Below are 20,963 nucleotides of genomic sequence, written 5' to 3' on the forward strand. Positions count from 1 at the left end.
TGCGCTGGGATTTATGCAGATTTTGAGAGGCTTTACATTACTGGTACCAAAACAGGTGAGGATAAACTAACTATGGTCTTTGTACGAATACCTCCCCCTCCCCCTGTATTTCATAGAAAATAAGTTTTAAGTTTGACAGGTCCATTTGCCCTCCTAGGCAGGCGGTTTTGCAGATGGGCTCTGAGCCGCTCTAGGTAACAAGCAAATCAGGCCAGATCATCTGCCTGCCGCATATTGGCCTATGGTGGCAGGAGGTCTCGGGCATTCCCTTGGGCAGGGGACCAACTGACCAATAGGGGCACTTGGCCCTGTGCCCAGGGACAGGATAAATTGCCTCTTCCTTTTGGCTTTTGGTTCAAAATTTTAAAAATTCCCCCCAGGTGGCCAGGATTTCCTGCGTGTATGGCAGCCCTATTAATCACTGAAAACCACATTCTCAGTTAAAACCACATGTTGATAAACAATTTATATACCACTTAATATAAAAACAAACCTCTAAGTGGGTTACATTAAAACAACAACAAGAAGAAGGAACAAAAAACAACAACAATATACATTATAATGTTTAGTACAGACTTGTCTTATCATTAGGCAAATGTTGGGTGTGTGATAATCCTTTCTTTCTCAACTGTTTTCATTGTTTCTAGAAGCTCCTGGCTGGTTGCCCAGGAAAGTATAAAGACAAGGAAAAGTTTCTTACAGTCCTTTTTCATTTCAAAGAAACAGAGAGAGGCTATAGAACCCAGCCTCTTGGATAATGGTGTTGTCCTCAGTTAATCTGCACCTCCCCAGGATCAAAACCGGGGGGGGGGGCAAGCCATGGTCGTTCAGGTTGTGACATTTCAGCACAGAAAAGACGAATGAAACCAAACTTTTAAGAAAATTATATATACCGTGTTTCTCTGAATATAAGACACTGTCTTATATTTCTTTTCCTCAAGGGGGATGTCTTATGGCGATTCCTGCCTAAAATAAGCAGAGCAAAAAATGCCTGACCACGCACTACGATGTACTCTTAAAGCAAACGATTTAGGCTACCACAAACAATAATACAAACGCCTCCCTCTAGAACAGAGAAATAGCCACAGATCGCAGCGAACTGCGCCAACTGCTGCCCCGGGAACAGAACACAATTATTAGATGTTATAACGGCTCCCACCAGGGAGCTAAGGACCTTCAGGTGCTTGCCCCCACGCCAACCAAACACCCCTTTTACTTACACCAAGCCCCAAAACCAGCAAATCAAAACAATGGCAATGAACAAATGTTGTACAGCAAATACCAGTAGCAAGGAGAAACTCGGGCTATGATTTAGAGCAGGGGTGGCCAACTTCCAGGAGACTGCGATCTACTCGCAGAGTTATAAACTGGAGGTGATCTACCCCGTTTTAGTGGGGTTCAGTGGGCTTTTTTTAGAGAGGGGAAATGACCTGTTTCACCACCCATTTTATTGGGGTGCAGGGTTAAAACTTCAGTTTGGGGGGCCGCCTAACTTTCAGGGGCAAGGGGGTTACTTGCTCACCAAAATATCACTGCAAAAACTCCGTTCTTCATTCCACGGAACAGGATAAAATGCAGGGAGGGGAGAGGGGGTGGGGCCAGGTGCTCTTAGACAAAATCAAAGGAAAAGGAGCCCGCAATCTAGCCAAGAGCGATGGGAAAAGATAAGGGTCGGGGAAGAGATGGAGGGGAAGGTCAGAAGGGAAGGAATGGGAAAGGCAATGGGTGGTGGGAAATTGGATCGGAAGACAAAAATAGGGCGATAGAGTGAAAGAGGAAAAGGCTAAGAGAGGCTAGAAATCAAAGCAGGGGGGACTTCGACTGCTCAGGACAGGCTAGCAGTTAAAGCCTGAAAGGATTAAGATCGGATTTAAAGATAAGGAGTGAATGAGAGGGTGGGGGAAAGAAGCGAGGAGGAGTGCATGCCTTGTTGCAGGGGAAAAAAATATTAGTCTCCTCGTTTCATCACTTTATAGCCATTTAAAAAATTTTTTGCTTTAGGGGGGGCAGCTGCCCCCCTGCCCCTCGCTGGGTATGCCCATGACCCCCCCCCTTATCTCCCACTTCCTCATTCGTCATCATCATCACCTGTTGTATGGTTGCGGCTAAGTGCCCTCTGTCTTTGAGATCGTGCTCTCCTACTTTTAAGGCTCACTGCGTTCTCGGAAATTGAAGGTCTGGAATGCTTTCTAATAACATGTCAGCAAGGTGTTCCTCCTCCTCTCCCATCTCCCATCTCTCCCATCAGCAAGGTGTTCCTCATCTGCCTCTGAGCTGCTACCTCCCTCAAAGCCCTGTTGTAAATCGATACTGCCTTCTACATCCTCCTTCCTGGAAGGGTCAGGATGCAGATGCCATCTCCACCACTCCTCTGCTCACTCCCTGACACAAAGGTCTTCTGTTGTGTCTATTCGAGATCTGGTCACTACTGATGCACAGCAACAGGTAAGCAAAAATAGTTTCTTCCATGCATCTTTTTAATTTATTTTTCGGTGGCATAATTTTGGTCTTGCATTTTAATAGCTTGCTTTCTTAAGCTGTACATTTAACAGTACTTTTTTATATAATATAATTTTTATTGGTTTTACAAAAAAACCACAACAAATACAAACAGAAATAACAAGAAAAAATAACATTACAAAAATAACAATAAAAACACAAAAATCAAAATACCATAATCCTTTTCCTTTAACATTGTAAATGGGGACTTCCTCGAGTTCCCTCTATCTGCGGTTCATTTCTCATTCATCTTTAGCAATTTCCAATTCATTATTTAAAACTCCTTCCAATTTCAGATCTCTCATACAACAATTTATTTAACATAATTCTCAAACCCGCAGTTTCTATAAACTTCTAAATCTAATCTCAATATACAAATTTACCATATTTTTTTACATAAACTTTAAAGTCTTTCCACTCTTCTTCTGTCGCTTCTTCTCCCCGGTCGCGTAGTCTCCCAGTCATCTCAGCCATCATTTTCATTTGCCAATTTTCCACTGTTGGTAATTCTTTGGTCTTCCAGTTCTTGGTTAATAATACTCTTGCTGCCATTGTAGCATACAGAATTTTTTTTACGTTTTTCTTGGGAATCTCTTTTCCAACTATACCCAATAGAAAGGATTCTGGTTTCTTAATAAATGTATTTTTCAACACTCTCTTTAGTTCGTTATAAATCTTTTCCCAGAAATCCCTTACTAGTGGCCAAGTCCACCACATATGATTAAAAGATCCTTCCTCTTTCTTACATTTCCAACATTTCTTATCATGATTATGATAGATCTTAGCTAGTTTAACTGGTGTAAGATACAATCTGTACATCATTTTCATTATATTTTCTCTTAATAGATTACACGCAGTAAATTTCAAATTCTGTTTCCATAATCTTTCCCAATCTTCCATCAAAATATTATGTCCCACATCCTTTGCCCACAATATCATAACATTCTTTGTTTGTTCATCTTTCGTATGCCACTCAAGCATTAACTTATACATTGTGGAAAATATTTTTGTTTTTGGTTCTAACAATTCTGTTTCCAACTTTGACTTCTCTGATTGAAAGCCAATTTTCCTATCCAATTTATATACTTCATTGATCTGATAATATTGGAGCCAATCATCAAACTTATTCTTTAGCTGTTCGTATGTTTTTGACTTAAATTGGTCTCCTTCTTCTATCAACATATCCCTATATTTTAACCAACTGGTTTCCGTATTCAATCTTTTATGAGCTTTAGCCTCCAGAGGTGAAATCCATTTAGGTGTTTTTCTTTCTAACAGATCTTTATATCTAATCCAAACATTATACAATGATTTTCTGATTATATGGTTCTTAAAGCCTTTGTGAACCTTCACCTTATCATACCACAAATATGCATGCCAACCAAATGCGTTATCGTAGCCTTCCAAATCTAATACATCAGTATTTTCCAACATAAACCATTCTTTCATCCAGCAAAATGTAGCCGCTTCATAATATATCTTTAGGTCCGGCAGGGAAAAACCCCCTCTATCTTTACTATCAGTTAGAATCTTATATTTAATCCTGGGTTTTTCCCCCTGCCATATAAATTTCGAGAGCACCTTTTGCCGATCTTTAAAACAATCCATCTTATCAATTATAGGCAATGATTGAAACAAAAACATTTAACAATGTTATACACTGCTGTATTGAAGTACAATCAATATATTTTTTTTAGCAGACTTGCATACGATTGTAAATAATGGTCTGTTTTACAAATTACCAAAGCAAACAGGTTACACACAGTTTAATGAGGTGTTGCAGACCCCATTTCCCAGTATCCCAGTCAGCAACAGCACCTTCTGAGCCAGTGGTCCTGGGAACAGGAATTCCCAGCATCTCCAGACTCAATATTTTAAACTGGGAGATAACTCTCTATCCCAGCTAGAATTGGTGTCTGAAGGGTGCAGCAAGAGACTTTTAAAAAGTACTGGGATTAGGAGGGCATGCTATATGAATCACTTGGCACTGTTGGGTCTAGCTCTAGCATGGCAGATACTGGAGGAAGATGAGGAGGAGGAATGAAAGAGGGAGGCTGCTCCCACCTCAACCCCACCTGGCTGTATGTGGAGATAGGACTTCCAGCTATGTTCCTTCCAGAGGGAGAGAGAGTATTCTCACAACCTGGAGAGGCCAAGCAGGCTGGGTAGGGAGGAGGTGGGTACAGCACTCTCTCCTAGAACATCAGGAGAAGGGACACCGCGTACGCCTGCAGGTTCACACAGGCTCATTAGTGAGGGTTGCGCTCAGGTTGGCTTTTAGCTGGATGAGTGGGCATGGAGAAGTGGTTGAAACAACTACTCAGCAGTCTTGAGCTTAATGTAACTGGCCCTGAACCCATGCCAACCCTTTGTCCTGTGGGAACTCTGAGACTGAAATAGCTCTTTTCCTTGTGCTTAATCTGTACCATTGCTCTCCCTTAAGGAAGAGCAACATTTTCCTTACTTACAAGAAAGAGAATCTGAGGACATGTTTTGGGATGGGAGTCAGGACATTTTGGCTCAGCTTCAAGGAGCAAAATCCCTCGGGACAGTACTTGGGAATCAATTGGAGCACATTGAGCAACAACAACCAGTGTTGTTCTTGGGTAATGCCACAAGTTCGCCACAGCAGTCCTCCCTGCTGCAAGTATAAGAAGAACACTGCTGGATCAGGCCAAATGTTCATCTAGCCCTTTTATCTCACCTTTCAACAACCATCAGGTCCCCTCAATATATTTCTTCAATATATTGAGTTTCTCCCCTGAAATCTTTTTCGTTAAGGACGCATGTTTTCAGACTAGAGACACTGTAGTTCTGTTTTATACACAGGTCCAAGATGTGGCTGTTTTGGGGAGTGGCCTGCTTAGTCCAACTGGCTCTGACATCTGAAGATTTCAAAAGCAGAAGACATCTGAATCCTCAATCATTTATGACTATTGTAAGTTAATAATTCAGATGGCCTTGAAAACAGTGGACCATGATCCTTATAATTTCATTTTTAAAACAGTTTTCAAGAGCACATGCATTTCCAGGAAGAAACTCCATGCTTGGTAGGGTTATTTCAAACTGCAAATTAATTCTGATAGTGTTTGAAACAATACTCTCTTGGGTAGATTAACTGATCTAGAATGCATAGTTAGCTTTGATAACTCCTTCTTGGAGCAGAGTTTTAGGAGCCTGGCTCCATGATGTAAATGTTGACATTTGCTGCACATGCATTAGCTGAAGCATTAGGCGGCAGATTCATTATATTTCTCATGGTGAGACATTTCTTTGTGGTGGCTTACTATACTATACTATACTATACTATACTATACTATACTATACTATACTATACTATACTATACTATACTATACTATACTATACTATACTATACTATACTATACTATACTTTGGTGTTTTGCATCATATCAGTACAGACTTCCTTTTTCTCTTTGTTGTGGAAAGGAGAAAACCACAATCAATCTGTGGTTATGTACACTTTACACAAATATACCCAGTTGCGTGCCGAGGTACTAAGACATCCCCCCAATAACTCACACCTCACACAATATTTTAAGTTTAAAGGTTTTGGGCATTAATTTGGCCACAACTTTATTTAAATACAACTGAATGCGACTGGTTGCTTAGGCATTGGTTCTTGCCGTCTGTCCCCCGCCTGGGACAGATCTGACTCCCACTAGCCTAGTAGGGGAGCCAGTAGGTAAGCACCCTCTGGGAGAGATCGGGGCAGGGGTCCACGCCCTTGACCTCATCCCTCAGATGCTCCCCGAGGCTCATGCCTGGCCCTGGCCCCTGGCGGGGATACGCGGACTACATGTATAGCCCCAGGATTCCTTTAGAGGAATACCCCTAAAGGCAGCAGCAACCATGAGGGGCAGGCCCAACCAAATCCGTACCCCTCCACCATCCAATTTGAACCATTGCCTAACCGCCAACCTTACAAGTTGTGACTTATTGCAGCGTAGTAGGCAAAAACCACCTGGCACCAGCCAATCAGCCAAGTGGCAAAATTCCTACCAGGCCCCTGATCCAAAACAGGTGACCCCATGAGAGGCGCAGCAAGGTCAATGCAAAAAGCACCTAAAATTAGAGGGGGGGGGAGATTTGTTGCGAGCAGCAAAAGTGGAACTGAAAGCTGCTCTCTAAGCATATATAGGGTAAGGCTGTCAATCAATCACTTGCTACACGCAAATTTCCCCAGCAACAGCACACCCACCAATCACACATGTGGCTATCCAAACTGACCCACCTCTCCCACCCTGGGATGTCTTGTTAACCCTTCCGCAACCCATGCTCTCCTTAATGGGAGAACCTGCTATGGGGGAAAGGGGGAAGAAATTTGATTCATTTTGCTTTTCAAGCTGAATCTACATGATTTGCATTTTCTGGAACAATACGCAAACCGAGACAAAGCCATCCTTCAAAATTGGCACTACTCCAAACTTTGCAGTTCTGTTCTCCAGCCAAGTAATGGAAATGGAAATGAATATACCAGGGTAAAGTGTTTTTTTTTAAAATGCATATACGATCGAAAATAGCATACCAAAAATTCATTTTATTGGGCAAAAAAAGGATGTGTTTTGGGCAAACTTACATACAATCATGTGTACATTATAAGAGTTTAGGGGAGGCATGGGGAACCTAAGGCCCTCCAGATGTTGTTGGACTACAACTCCCATCATCCTTGACCATTGGCCATGTTACCTGGGACTGATAGGAGCTGGAGCCCAGCTATAGCCACAGGCTTCTCATTCCTGGTGTAGGGCTAGTAAAGTCATTGAACAATGATCCTGGCTCTGAGAATTGTCCCAGAATATTTTTTTTTATCAAGCTTTTTAATTTCCATCCCTCTCCACTCACAGCCTGAAATCATCCAGTATTGGGAATATCCCAGTGAAGAGTATACAGTCCTGACAGAGGATGGCTATTACCTGCAGGCAAACAGAATTCCACATGGAATAAACGGTTCTGGGAAGACAGGTAATTTTGAAATTTAGTAGTAAATGCAATAAAATGCCACATGCCATAACTGATGTCCAACTTTAAAAATGTTACCCTGACTTCAGTATTTTTTCTTTTATTCAACTTTATTTCGAAGCAATATTATAAATAAGGGTAGAAATTGTTGCAAGTTGGGTGAAATTACTTGAGTTGTGCTCCGTTATACCTGCGCAACAAGGTTTCCCAGGTTAACCAATAGTTCCAAATTATCAACAGTTAGAATAATTCTTCTATTCATAGCAGAACACTATGAAGTATCTTAAGTGGCGTGGAGTTTGGTTGAGTGGCTTTTTAAATGCCTTTTTGAAAATCAATGCAAATATTAAGTATCTCCTGATTCTTAGGAGAGTTGTTCAGAAATAGCCTCAGCAGTTGTGGCCAGTCTTCAGTGGCAGACGGCAGTCACCTCAGAGGCACAGTGTGCCACCCACAGGAGAGGCAAGACCCGCCCACCTTCTCACCTCACCTACTTCGGCTAACTTTTGCCAATACTTCAGCACCGCCTCTCTGGATTGCCTGGGAAAAGTAGGTGGTGACATGTTGGCAGAAGTGGAAGTGGGTGGGGAAAGAAGTCTCACGGTGTTTTATATAGGCTTACACCAGGGGTCCCCAAACTAAGGCCCGGGGGTCGGATGCGGCCCAATCGCCTTCTAAATCCGGCCCACGGATGATCTGGGAATCAGCATGTTTTTACATGAGTAGAATGTGTCCTTTTATTTAAAATGCATCTCTGGGTTATTTGTGGGGCATAGGAATTCGTTATTTTTTTTTCCAAACTATAGTCTGGCCCCCCACAAGGTCTGAGGGACAGTGGACCGGCCCCCTGCTGAAAAAGTTTGCTGACCCCTGGCTTACACAAAACATCGTTGCTAAGTCTTCACACAATCTATGAAAACATTTTCTGAGGCCCTAGGAAACCTCTGGCTCACCTCCTTTGTACCCCCTGCACCCTACTCTGCTTGGCCTTGGGCTAGATACTAGTGGGAAATTTTGGTGCTCTGTGAGTGCCCATTCTCTATCTAATGTTGTCTTTGTTTTCCAGGGCCAAAGTCAGTTGTGTTATTGGTACCTGGTGCCATTTGTGAAGGCAGGTGCTGGATTTCAAATCTTCCCAGCAATAGTCTGGGATTTGTTCTAGCAGATGCTGGTTATGATGTCTGGATAATAAATAACAGGGGGACCTCCTGGTCTAGAAGACACCAGCACTTCTCAGCAGACCAAGAAGAATTTTGGAATTTCAGGTAGGTACAAGGGACTATTGTTGCTTGGATGGAAGGGATGCTTTTCCTGAGAACTTTCCCAGGACTCAGCTAGATTGGTAAAGAAAAAGCATTTTAAATGCATTGTATATGCAATATAAGGGACCCAGGTGGCGCTGTGGGTTAAACCACTGAGCCTAGGGCTTGCTGATCAGAAGGTCAGCGGTTCGAATCCCTGCAACGGGGTGAGCTCCTGTTGCTCGGTCCCAGCTCCTGCCAACCTAGCAGTTCGAAAGCACATCAAAATGCAAGTAGATAAATAGGAACCGCTACAGCGGGAAGGTAAACGGCGTTTCCGTGTGCTGCTCTGGTTCGCCAGAAGTGGCTTTGTCATGCTGGCCACATGACCTGGAAGCTGTACGCCGGCTCCTTTGGCCAATAATGCGAGATGAGCGCGCAACCCCAGAGTCGGTCATGACTGGACCTAATGGTCAGGGGTCCCTTTACCTTTTATATGCGATATAACACTGTGACACCAGATGGCACCGTGGAGTTCTGTCGTTCCCAACTGGATTTCCCTGTATGATTTTACAATGCGTTTAAGTGCAATGCTTCATAGATGTGTTTATTTTTATCTCATTATTGAAAATTTTATTAAACAAACAATTTCTTAAAATACATACAATCCTGACAAAATAACATTCACTATGTTATAAGGATTATAAAGAATATAAATATATATAAAAAGAAAAGAGCAAAAAGAAAAAAAGAAAGAAAAGAAGAAAAAGAAACAAAGAGAAGAGAAGAGAATGAAGGTGTGAATAAAAGCAGAGACATGATGAAATCCAATATTGGAATCAGCAGAGAAAAGAAACTTCCGACTATACCTGTTGTACTGATTTACAATTAAACTATTGATTACACAGTTGCGTGAAGTTCATAGCTGTCAAGTTCGCTCTTTTTTAAAGGGAAATTCCCTTATGCTGAATAGGCTTTCTTGCGAGAAAAGGGAAAACTTGACAGCTATGGTGAAGTTGTTTTTCGTTAACTTAATTTAACTTTATCTAACATATACTTTATATTACATGGCTCATTCAATATCTGCCAGATAACTTTTATTATCACAATACCCTTTGAGATTTTCCTTAATCATTAACCATTCCTTGTTTACTTCTTGTGTTGAATTTCCTCTCACTGTCCCCGTTCTCCTTGATTTGCTTATCAATTTGGCTTGTCATTCGATTTTTGAGGGGGTGGTTTCACTTTTCACTTTTCTTGCTATTAAGATCCTTGCTGCAGTTGAGGTGTACATGAATAGTAGTCTGTGTTCCTTTTAAATTTCTGGTGTCATAAGTCCTAGTAGGAATGCCTCCGTTTTTTTAGGGAATGAAATCTTAAACATTTTTTAAAACTCATTATAAATAGTAGATGTGTTTATATCCAGCCCCAGACTGTAAGCATCCACCTTGAGTCCTTAATCATTCCTTATACACATTCCTTCATTTTATATTCTTTCTTCTCTCTCTTTTTCTTTTGTTTTCCTTTGGTGTTCTCTGTTCTGGGATTATACACACATGAAAGTGGACTGTGGGTGAGAGGCAGGGCAGGGACGGCCTCCCAGGTTGAGAGACTGGGGGAAAGAAAGAAAGGGAATCCACTACTTTCTGCGTGAGACAAGGGTTAAGAGCTATGTTTGAGAGAGGACTCTGCTCCCCCCCCCTTTTATTCTTCTGGTTTTGTTTTTATCTAAATCAGTTTCATTTATTTTATCTGAAGGAAGCTCTGTATTGGGAAGTTTTTAATTATTGATGTTTTGTTATGTTTTTATATTTTGCTGGAAGCCAGCCAGAGGAGAATTTTAATTTTGGCAAATTTAATCATGGCACCGCACTCCACATAGCATCAGAAGGTAGTGACCCCCTAAAAACATTTCCTGCTCTTGCCTCTGCACTGTGGAATGCCCTTTCCCCTTCCGTATGTAAAGCATCATCAGTGTGATTCTGTGCATCGTTCCTGATGTAGATCTTCATTCTCTACTTGGTCATAATTGAAGACATTTATTGCCACCTTGTCCCTGGTGTAGATCTTCACTCACTGCTTCCTCCCTGGAATGAAGTTCTCCAATTTTGGGGTTCACCTCCAGTGCCAGAATATCTTAGGCCAGTCCTAAAACAAATAGCATATAAGACCCTGAACAATTTGGCATTTAGATTACCTGATAAATGGCCTGCTCTTGTACAGATCTGTTAGTTCCTCCAGACATATTATGAAGACACACCATTTTGCCCAGATGTTCCAAGATGTACACCTTTTAGACTGTGTAAAGGGCCTTCTGAATTACCATTTAATTTTAACACAGTTGAGCGATTTCATATAATTTAATATTTAATTTAATAATTTAATATAATTCTTTAAGATTATCCTTTAACATGTGGGCAATGTACATATTTGAGAACCTATCCGGACTAGTTTAAGATATAAATATTTGAATAAATCATAAATATATATTTACTCTTTCTCTCCTTACTCTTTCCATGGGACAATAAATTTACAATGTAAGGTTATCATACCTAATATGGTACCTTTTGTATTTATACATTAATGTCCACAATTGTATGCAATTGCAGACAGGCAAAGTTCACCTATATTCTGTGTTTGTCTTTCAGCTTTCATGAAATGGCAATTTATGATATTCCAGCAACCATAAACTTTATTCTGCAGAAAACTAAACAAAAAAGCTTGTATTATATTGGCCATTCCCAGGGAGGTACATTGGGTAAGTTAAGAAGAAAAGAATGAAATACCTTTTATTTTCTTGTCTTCTTGCATTATCAGGGACTTACTGGGGATGTGGTCCAGTCTCAGGACTATTGGGAAGACTAGTTCAGAAAAGAAAAAGACAGGTTAAAACATAGCTTTTAAAAAGAAACAGAAAAAAGCAGAGTTCACATACGTTCCATGAGAAAGTCTTTTCAGGACTTCAGTATACAGGATCAGGCAGCATATACAGCTGTTATCAGTTCCACGGCCATGAAGAATGTCCGTTTGTGGTGCAAATAAATTCGTTGAATGACAGGCATTTCAAAAGAAGAGAGATGGGAACCTTTTGACCTTGCAGATTTTGGAACTCCAGCTTCCATCAGCCCCAGCAAGCATGGCTGATGGGCGCCAGGTCCAGCAACACCTGGAGAGCCACAGGTTTTTTTTGAATCTCTTATTTGTTTGTTTGTTTGTCTGCAAGTGCTATGTTTAGAATTGTTTCCTTTTCCCAGGTTTTATTGCCTTTTCAACCATGCCACAGCTTGCTCAAAAGGTTAAACTCTTCATGGGCCTGGCTCCTCCCTACACATTGGAAGGCTGCAAGGGACTCTTTTCTTTAATTCTACGTCTCCCTCAAGAATTGATAAGAGTAGGTATTACTCAAGACTCATAATTTTAATATATATTTTTATTTTGCATCTTTATGGAGAGTTAGCCTTCCTGCAATCCACTTTTTTTCTTTATCTCAGTGTTGAGTGTGAGATTGAAGAATTACAAGGTTTGGATCACATGGACATTTGTGGTATGATGGGGTCAGAGCCACCGTGGACTTTAAAAACAATTTCATCAAACATATTATATTGAGAATCTGGAATATATATAAATATAAGTTATATATTAAGATTGTTCTCGAAGCTACGAACATGAGTTTGACCAAACTGCGGGAGGCAGTGCAAGACAGGAGTGCCTGGCGTGCTCTGGTCCATGGGGTCACGAAGAGTCGGACACGACTAAACGACTAAACAACAACAACATATTAAGATACCCTCATGGATCTCAACACTGGAAGCATTTCATATAAAAGTGTCTATAGGCAAAGAGAAATGGTTAATGGAAATTATTATTATTATTATTATTATTATTATTATTATTATTATTTGGCGATCTTTAGCAGAGTAAGATTGCCTTCCAAGAACATGGTCTTAACAGTGAGTCCCTAAGTGACTCTGGAGGCCAATTCTGGATCCACACATCCTTCCACAGTGCTTATTGGTGGCTGCTCCCAGACAGGATGAAGACTCTGTCACAGTCAGGGACGCTAGAAAGGAATGATTGACATTCCAACCTGCATGCGTCACAACCAGCACCATTTGCATTCTGCTGCTGTTCATCTTCTGCCAAATACTCTGTTATTCATCTTACTGTTCACTATTGAGAATGCCCTTTGCTAGGCCACTACTCCCAAACTTTTTAGGAATTATCAAGAAGGCCCCATCTGCCAATCTTAACACATGAGAAGTTGTGTGGGAAGGAGGTGGCTGGATTGCACCCCCTTAGAAATGTCTCTTCAGCTATCCAGAGCCAGGCCTACATCAGGACCTGGAGGCAAAATTGCCTAGAAAGCCCAGGCATATCATCTTGAGCATGCTTGAAGAAAAGTGGTATATAACTGTAACATAAAGGAGATCTATTCCTAACAGGAACCTCAATGTTTCCTTCCAAGAAAGGATGATTATTTAGTAATGCTTCAGATTTTTTATTTTGTTTTTACAGCTTACATGCGGCAATAAAGAACTATGCTTTTTCTTTAACAAACTAAAAGCCAACAATGCCAAGTTGTGCAGCTATCCAGGGATTGACAAAATTTGTCTCCAGATCATGTCCTTGATTCAAGGAAACAATGAGAAAAACCTAAATGTGGTAGGTAGTTTTATTCTCTATCATTTATTCATGTATTTCTTTTTGAACGATCTTGCTGTGTACATATACAAAACAACAAAGGAAAATCAATCAAACAAAATATAGTATTTGCCATAATTTTGAGTTCCTTTATACAGTACTTCCATGGTGAAATTCTAGAGGCCTCTTTTAATATATGTTAATCTAATTTAACAACAACAACAACAACAACAACAACAACAACAACAACAACAACTTTTATTTATATCCCGCCCTCCCCGGCCGAAGTCAGGCTCAGGGCAGCTAACATCAGCTATATAACATTAGTATAAAATCAGACAATAATTACGTAAATTCCCTCTAAAAACAGGTGGAAAACAAATTATAGTCTAATTAGATAATTTAATAATTATCCAATTATTTATTAATAATCTAATTAATTATTATTAATAATGCAAACAATTATTTTCAAATTTGACTTCACATCGAGTTGGTAGTTGGTTACTTATGTGTTGCCGTAGAGGAGGAAATGTACTACACTTCAAAAATCCAAGAAGTCTCAGAGTTGCATATTTTTATTGATTATGCTAATTTCCAGATCCAAAGTTAGAAGGAATTACTACTGTAGGGCAGGCTGTGACCAGGTGACCTCTCTGCCTGAGCCATGTGCTGTCCAGGTCCTCCCTGTTGAGAGGCAACTTCAAGGCCCCTGTTCTTCCTTCTTATGGCTCTTTATCAGCTGGACTCACAGCTTGGGAGTTCCTATCTAGGTACCCAGACATCTTTTCATCAGAAAGCTGCTTCCTTGTGCAGCATGCAAGTGTCTGTATGCTGTACTGCCTTGAATGCCATGACCTTGTGAATGTGGGTGTTAATTGAAAACCCTTCAAGAATGTGGTTATAAAAAGCATTTTCTTTCCTATCATTCTTCCAGAGTCGAGCAGATGTGTATGCTGGAATTTACCCCGATTTTGCTTCTGGAAAAACATTAGTACATTGGAGTCAGGTACATTCTAACAAATACCTTCTCAGCATGGGAATCAAAAGTCTGACGTTTCGACTTGCCTATTTAGTTTCTCATGCTTGTGTTTTCGTACTAAGGTTTCCATTTCATTTTATAAAAGTGTAGTTTTCAAGATTACCAGACCACTCAAAAGTTATATTCTAGATACTTCAATATTCAAACATGAGCTGTAACAACTCTTCGAATTTCGTGGGAGGAACACAGGAAGCTGCCCTTTACTGAATCTGACCGTTGCTCCTTTCACTTCAGTATTGTCTACTGCAACTGGGAGCAGCTGTCCAGGGTTCCAAACTGTACTATCTTCCAGCCCTACCTGGAGTTGCCAGGAATTGAATCCAGAACCCTCTGAGTGCAAGGCACTGATCTATGGCTCTTTCAAGGAATGTACATATTCCTGAATATTTAATTTTGACATTATAATTCTTTCTTATGTTCTTTCACCAACATATGTGGGAATGGGGCTGAACCCCCTCCATCTTGAGAGGCCAAGCTCAGTTCTTTAATATTTTCTCACAAATGTTAATACCTGACTTTCTAGAGTCACCACTGTTTTAACCAGAGCTTTTGGTCCTATCATTGGCCAGGGTGGATGGGTGGGAATTCTGATAACCGAGATCCCTAGAGTTTGAATTTTTTATTGTGTTTTCCATCTTTCAATAAGATTTTGTATTTTGAACATGCAAACAAATTTCAAATTGTGTATAAGTGTTTTCCATCTTCCTAGGTTGCTAAAACCATCCAATTTAAGTATTTCGATTATGGATCAAAGAACGAAGCTGTCTACAACATGGTAAGTGTTTTGGATTCTGATGAGAGATTTTGGCGGTAGGTTAAACATTTAATGTGAACTGTGTTGTGATTTCCGAGTTCTTATCTCACTCTTTCCCAAAGTAATTATATAACACCAATGACACAGAACTGGTTGTAATTATGGGTTTATCTATGAAAGTGCATGCATTTAATGAGTAGGAGCATAGAAAATGCCTTATCCCAAGTCAGACTATTGATCCATGTATCTGTCTATACTGATTGGCAACAGCTCTGATTCCAAGCCCTGCTAGAGAACCTGAGGGACCTGTGACCTTCTACACACAAACCAGATGCTCTACCAGTGAGCTACCACTCCCCTCTAGATTTTGCCTTTTGGGATGCATTGAGAGCCTCCTTCCGGGCCGGATGTGTAGTGGGGCTTAGCTGAGGCTGCTCCGCTGATATGTGCGGAAGTGGCTGCCTCTGCTATGTTACTCCACCTGTCAGCTGTTGGGGGGGGAGGCTGAGCAACATCATCAAAGCCCTACTGCCCCTCAGGCTCACAAGGAGACCCTCCCTCTGTCCTGAAGAGCAAGTCCTCCTCATGAGCCATGAGGACTCTTATTGCTTTTGCTATTCTTACTGGTCCAGAGTAAGGAGTTGGATACTGAATAGACAGTTAAAGAATGATTTTCAAAGGAGATATGTTAGACGTTCAATATATTTGAAGATCCAAAATATGTCTTTAAAAAGAGGAAAATAAATAAAAGTGAACCTAATTTTCATATTTCTGTTCTTTTTATCAACAGAGTACGCCCCCATTTTATAAGATAGAAGATGTTATTGTACCAACAGCTGTGTGGAGTGGTGGGAATGACATTCTTGTAACCAAAAAGTCTATTGAACGGCTGCTCCCTCGAATCCCTCATTTAGTTTTCTATAAGAATATTCCTGATTGGCAACATTCAGATTTTATCTGGGGTCTTGATGCACCAGACCAGTTGTTTAAGGATGTGCTTTCTCTGATGCAAAAGTCCAAATAATGTCTTAATATGAGGGGCAAACTATATATTTAAAAAGTTTTACATTGATTTTTTTCTGTACTTATGTTCTTCCTTTCTGTCTCAAATAATATTAAAGGTTGGCTAGCAATAACAAAAGGATCTAAGGAAGAAAAACACACAACAAAACTGATGGTAAAAATATAACAACAAGCAGGGGTACAGCTTCTAGCACTACTACTACTACTACTACTAATATATATATATATTTATATTATAATGTGTAACCATGCATTATAGAATAAATTTGCTTCTGTTCTGCAGTAAATCATGTAATTCCTTACCAATACGAAGGGACCCTCAAAAGACCAAAGAATATGCAGCTCGGAATAACTGGACCTCAAAACTGGACCAACAAACACTGTCCAACTTGCCCCAGATCAGCCTCAAACTCTCAGCAGTAATAGGCTTCCTTGTGTGTCTGGCAAATCTGGGTGTACAAAATGCCAGCCAGCGATTAGCTTCTTTCATGTGGAAGGTATTACAGGGGTCAGGCAGTTTAAAACATTTGCTAAAATAAGACACAGCCGCCCTATGGGGGCTCATGGTCCTGATAGCCAAACCTGAGCAATATGTGACATTTCCCTCACTGAGTTCTGGTTGGGTGGGTTAGTCAGAATTGGATTACCTTCCGCTGGAATACAAAAACCTTCATGAAATCCCCCTCCGAGAAGCTACGAACATGAGTTTGACCAAACTGCGGGAGGCAGTGCAAGACAGGAGTGCCTGGCGTGCTCTGGTCCATGGGGTCACGAAGAGTCAGACACGACTAAACGACTAAACAACAACAACAACAATCCCCCTCCAAGTATTTTGCCGTCTCCCTTTTGGGGTATATGTGCAAAAGAGGTAACATAGCTACAAGAGAAACTGGGGAGGGAGCTAGAGAGAAAGGCGTGTTGGCTTCCGGTTCCACTCTGCCTTAATGGAGGCAGACCCCATGACAGCGGAACATCATTGGCGAAGGGGGGGGAAAAGGATGATTGAGGGCAATTATCATTGCACACCCACCCCCACCCCCCCAGGATGGGGGGGGAATGGGCTTCACTTACAGTTCATCTCGGTACCTGGCTCTTGCTCCAGCATGGAATAGGGGTGGGCGAGGAGGCCTGCCGATAACTCTCCAATGCCGCCATTAAGAAGCGGAGGCTCTCCATATACAGTGGTACCTCCGGCTGCGAACGGGATCCATTCTGGAGCTCCAGGTGCATCCTGAGAAATTAGCAACCAGAGGTGCCGCTTCTGCGCATGTGCGTGGTGCAGTTTAGTGCTTCTGTGCATGCGCACAGCACATAGAGCACTTCTGCGCATGCGCGCACAGCAAAACCCAGAAAAATACTTCTGGGTTTGCCGCATTCACATCCTGAAAGATACGCAACCAGAGGTGTGTGTATCTAGAGGTACCACTGTAATTGGATCTTAGTTGGACTAAAGTACTGGCGTGTGCTAGAAGAGATGAGATCACATACTGTGGAACAAAACCAACTAGGGCAGTGGTGGTGAACCTTTTAGAGACCGAGTGCCCAAACTGCAACCCAAAACCCACTTATTTACCACAAAGTGCCAACACGCCAATTTAACCTGTGTATCTCATTTTTTCTGTGTTTAACGTTTCTTCATGACTGCTGTTGTAATAAATAACCCTTCATAAACATTATTGCATTACACTCTTCATTAAATTATCTTTCCACCAGTGGTACCTCTGGTTAAGAACTTAATTTGTTCCAGAGGTCCGTACTTAACCTGAATCTGTTCTTAACCTGAGGTTCCACTTTAGCTAATGGGGCCTCCCTCTGCCGCCGCACCATTTCTGTTCTCATCCTGAGGTAAAGTTCTTAACCTGAGGTACTATTTCTGGGTTAGCGGAGTTTGTAACCTGGAAGCTACGGCCCTGCTGGGGCAACGGCGTACATGCCCACAAGAGGGCTCTGAGTGCCCTCTCTGGCACGCGTGCCATAGGTTCGCCACCACTGAACTAGGACATAGTATAAAAAGGCAATGCCAACAGGCCACACTTTTTCCACAATTGACTGTGCAACACTTGAAAATTAAGCAGCTCATTAGTTGAGGAGGAACAAACACATTAACTATATTATTCAAAAATTCTATGCATGTGCTTACACAAAGGTATTGCTGTTCCAAAATCGTGTGTGAGAGTGTGTGTGAACAGGGCCGGTGCTGGGGGTTTTTGCGCCCTAGGCGAAATCACATTCTGCCCCCCCCCCCCAATTTCCCAGAGTTGTTGACCTTTTTTTAGAAAAAATAAAAGTGGAATTAAAAAAAAATAGAAATAGAAAATAGAAAAAATAGAAAATAGAAAAAAAATTGAGCCCAGAAGGTAATTGGTATCTAGAGCCATCATACCATAATTGGTTTTATATGTTCAGACCATTGTTCCCTGGTCAGCAACTTGGCCACTGAATTCTGCACCACCTGCAGTTTCCAAACCATCTTCAAAGGCAGCCCCACATATAATGCACTGCAGCAATCTAACCAGAGCCTAGACAACAGATCTTAAACTGCGCTTGTCCATGCAGGGTGCCTGGTGGAAGGCACCTCACTGCAAGGCTTGAGCTTTGAGCAACAGTATTGGATCCAAAAGTCATTCAGAGGTAGTGTAACCCAATCCAGAGCAGACAAAACCCACTCCATTCACTCAGGAACCACTCCTTACAATTGCCTTAGTCATGTATGGATTAAGCTTCAGGTTATTGGCTCTCATCCAGCCCATTTACAGCAGCAATACATCTATCTGCCTTGCACATCCACTCCTACACCTGCATGTGTCAAGAAGACGAACTGCATATGACTATGCATATAAAGGTGCTTACCTTTATAAATCAAGTTATTATGGCAGCTGTGGCATAAAATCCCACAAACACCTCTCCTCCCTCCTTGGCACTAAAATAAAAATAAAAAGTTAATGAATTGCTGCTTTTCCATGACACCCTTAATCAATTGTGTGAGGTAGTGCCTCTCTGCTTGGTAGGGAAGGTCCTATCCATTAACCTGGAAGGCACTAAGGCACCCATGGACTCTATGCAGGAGCAGCAGGAGTGGCACAGGAGGAGGGGCGCAGCCGGAAGGCGCCGTGCCAGCCCCATCCCGAGCGCAAGCGAGGCTGAGGCCCACCGAGCCGCCGGGGTGTGCGTGCGCGCGCTCCTGCTTCGCACTCCGTCTCGTTGCGGCGGCGGTGGCGGCCTCTCCTGAGTTGGGGAGCCGGACACCTAACCCACCTGGGCTCATGGCGCTCGGCCGGCCGGGCGGCGCCGTCCCTGCTGCTGCTCGTTGTGAGGAAGGGGAAGGAGCTGGGCGCGCACGCGCTCAGTTTCCACCACCTCCCCGCCTGCGGGGCCCTGCACCCCCTGCAGGCATTGCAGGGCATTGCAGGGAAGCGTGTCTGCAGCCAGCAGCAAGCAGAGGGAAAGCGGCGAGCGGGCAGGCAAGTGGGTGGCAGGCTGGCAGCGCCCCTCAGATTATGGCGCTCTAGGCCGTTGCCTAGCTTGCCTTTATGGACGCGCCGGCCCTGTGTGTGAATTACGTATAACATATATGAGAATATGTATATGCATATATCTACATATATGATACAAGTGTACCATAATTCCCATGCCTTCAGCGTAAGTAACATAACTAAACAATACATATGTGTACCCGCATGTGTGTGCATGGCTATATCCCTATGTATAGAAACAGCTTAAGAAATCAGTATCCTCTCGTACTGTAATATTACCACGTTGAGGTTGGAAGGGGCCCTGGGTCATCTAGCCCAACCTCAAAATGCACAGAAACCCGCATAATAAATTCGCAGCAAACTCACATAACCAACACTATACATACATGCCTGCACACATGTACACACACACATACACCCATGTACACCCATGAAAACATACTGCAAACGTAGTGATTGACTCTCTGTACTTTCCTTAAGAATATAGTTAAAGTCGAGAGAAGCCCCTGGTCATCTAGCCCAATCTCCCAGCATATTTTATAGTTGAAGAAAACAAAGACCATTCTAGTCCAAGCCACTGCAATGCAGGAATATGCAGCTAACCCATACAGGGAAGTTAGTACCCTGCTCTAACTACTAAATTGTGCTGCCTCTAATGCCAGGTGTGCAGTTATTCCATATGTGGTCAATTTCTATACCACTTAATAGAACAATAAATATTGGGTTACAATTTTTTTAATGGAATGAAGTGCAATATAGTGGTACCTCGACTTACAAATGACTCGACAACCGGATTTTTCGACTTACGAATGGGGGTAATGGCCGCGCGCTTACGAATGTCTCGACATCCGGAAAAAACCGTGGCGGTTTTAGATAGGGATTTTTTGACTTACGAATTTTTAGATAGGGTTGCTTCGACTCACGAATTTTTTCGTTTCCAATGCATTCCTATGGGAAATCGCGTTCCCAATGGCGTTTTTCGACTTACAATTTTTTTGACTTACGAAGGTGCCTTCGGAACGGATTAAATTCGCAAGTCGAGGCATCACTGTATACAATTTCATGCTTTATACAGACCTGCCTTGCCATTAGTCATATGCTGGGTGTGTAATTCTTGCTATTTCTTAACCATTTTACTTGCTCTATATGTGTTCCAATATTTAAAATGTGTCTATATGATGTAACGTAGTATCAGTAGTATCAGTGTATGATGAAACTGATCTTATCATCTGAAGTTTATTAAAACCTATAATAACCTATATAGGTATATATAGGCAGTGTGTATTTGAGATCTGGTCACTACTGATGAACA

General features: G+C 41.9%; 1 protein-coding gene and 1 long non-coding RNA gene across 2 annotated transcripts; one reads left to right on the forward strand and one right to left on the reverse strand.

The window, feature by feature from the left end:
* The first annotated feature begins 2,288 nt into the window (after positions 1-2,288).
* On the forward strand, positions 2,289-17,857 carry LOC118096412 (lipase member M). Its single transcript, XM_035138223.2, has 10 exons — positions 2,289-2,445; positions 5,329-5,437; positions 7,366-7,483; positions 8,547-8,745; positions 11,370-11,479; positions 11,976-12,112; positions 13,237-13,383; positions 14,297-14,368; positions 15,111-15,176; positions 15,946-17,857. Exons 1-10 carry the CDS (start codon positions 2,432-2,434, stop codon positions 16,177-16,179), a joined length of 1,206 nt encoding a protein of 401 aa, XP_034994114.1. The 5' UTR covers positions 2,289-2,431; the 3' UTR covers positions 16,180-17,857.
* LOC148685635 (uncharacterized) lies at positions 10,735-19,547 on the reverse strand. The gene is made up of 3 exons (XR_015950183.1): positions 19,434-19,547; positions 11,508-11,582; positions 10,735-10,869 (listed from the first exon to the last, which is right to left on the reverse strand). It is a non-coding gene; the product is annotated as an uncharacterized LOC148685635 (long non-coding RNA).
* Between the last annotated feature and the right edge of the window lie 1,416 nt (positions 19,548-20,963).

The sequence above is a fragment of the Zootoca vivipara genome, chromosome 5, assembly GCF_965207765.1.
Source record: "Zootoca vivipara chromosome 5, rZooViv2.hap1.1, whole genome shotgun sequence".
Lineage (NCBI taxonomy): Eukaryota > Metazoa > Chordata > Lepidosauria > Squamata > Lacertidae > Zootoca > Zootoca vivipara.

Bases quoted from the DNA above. Each gene is read 5' to 3' on its own strand.
- LOC118096412 (XM_035138223.2), top strand. The intron at 13,384-14,296 runs GTAGGTAGTTTT...TCATTCTTCCAG, and splicing joins ATGAGAAAAACCTAAATGTG to AGTCGAGCAGATGTGTATGC. The intron at 15,177-15,945 runs GTAAGTGTTTTG...TTTTATCAACAG, and splicing joins ACGAAGCTGTCTACAACATG to AGTACGCCCCCATTTTATAA.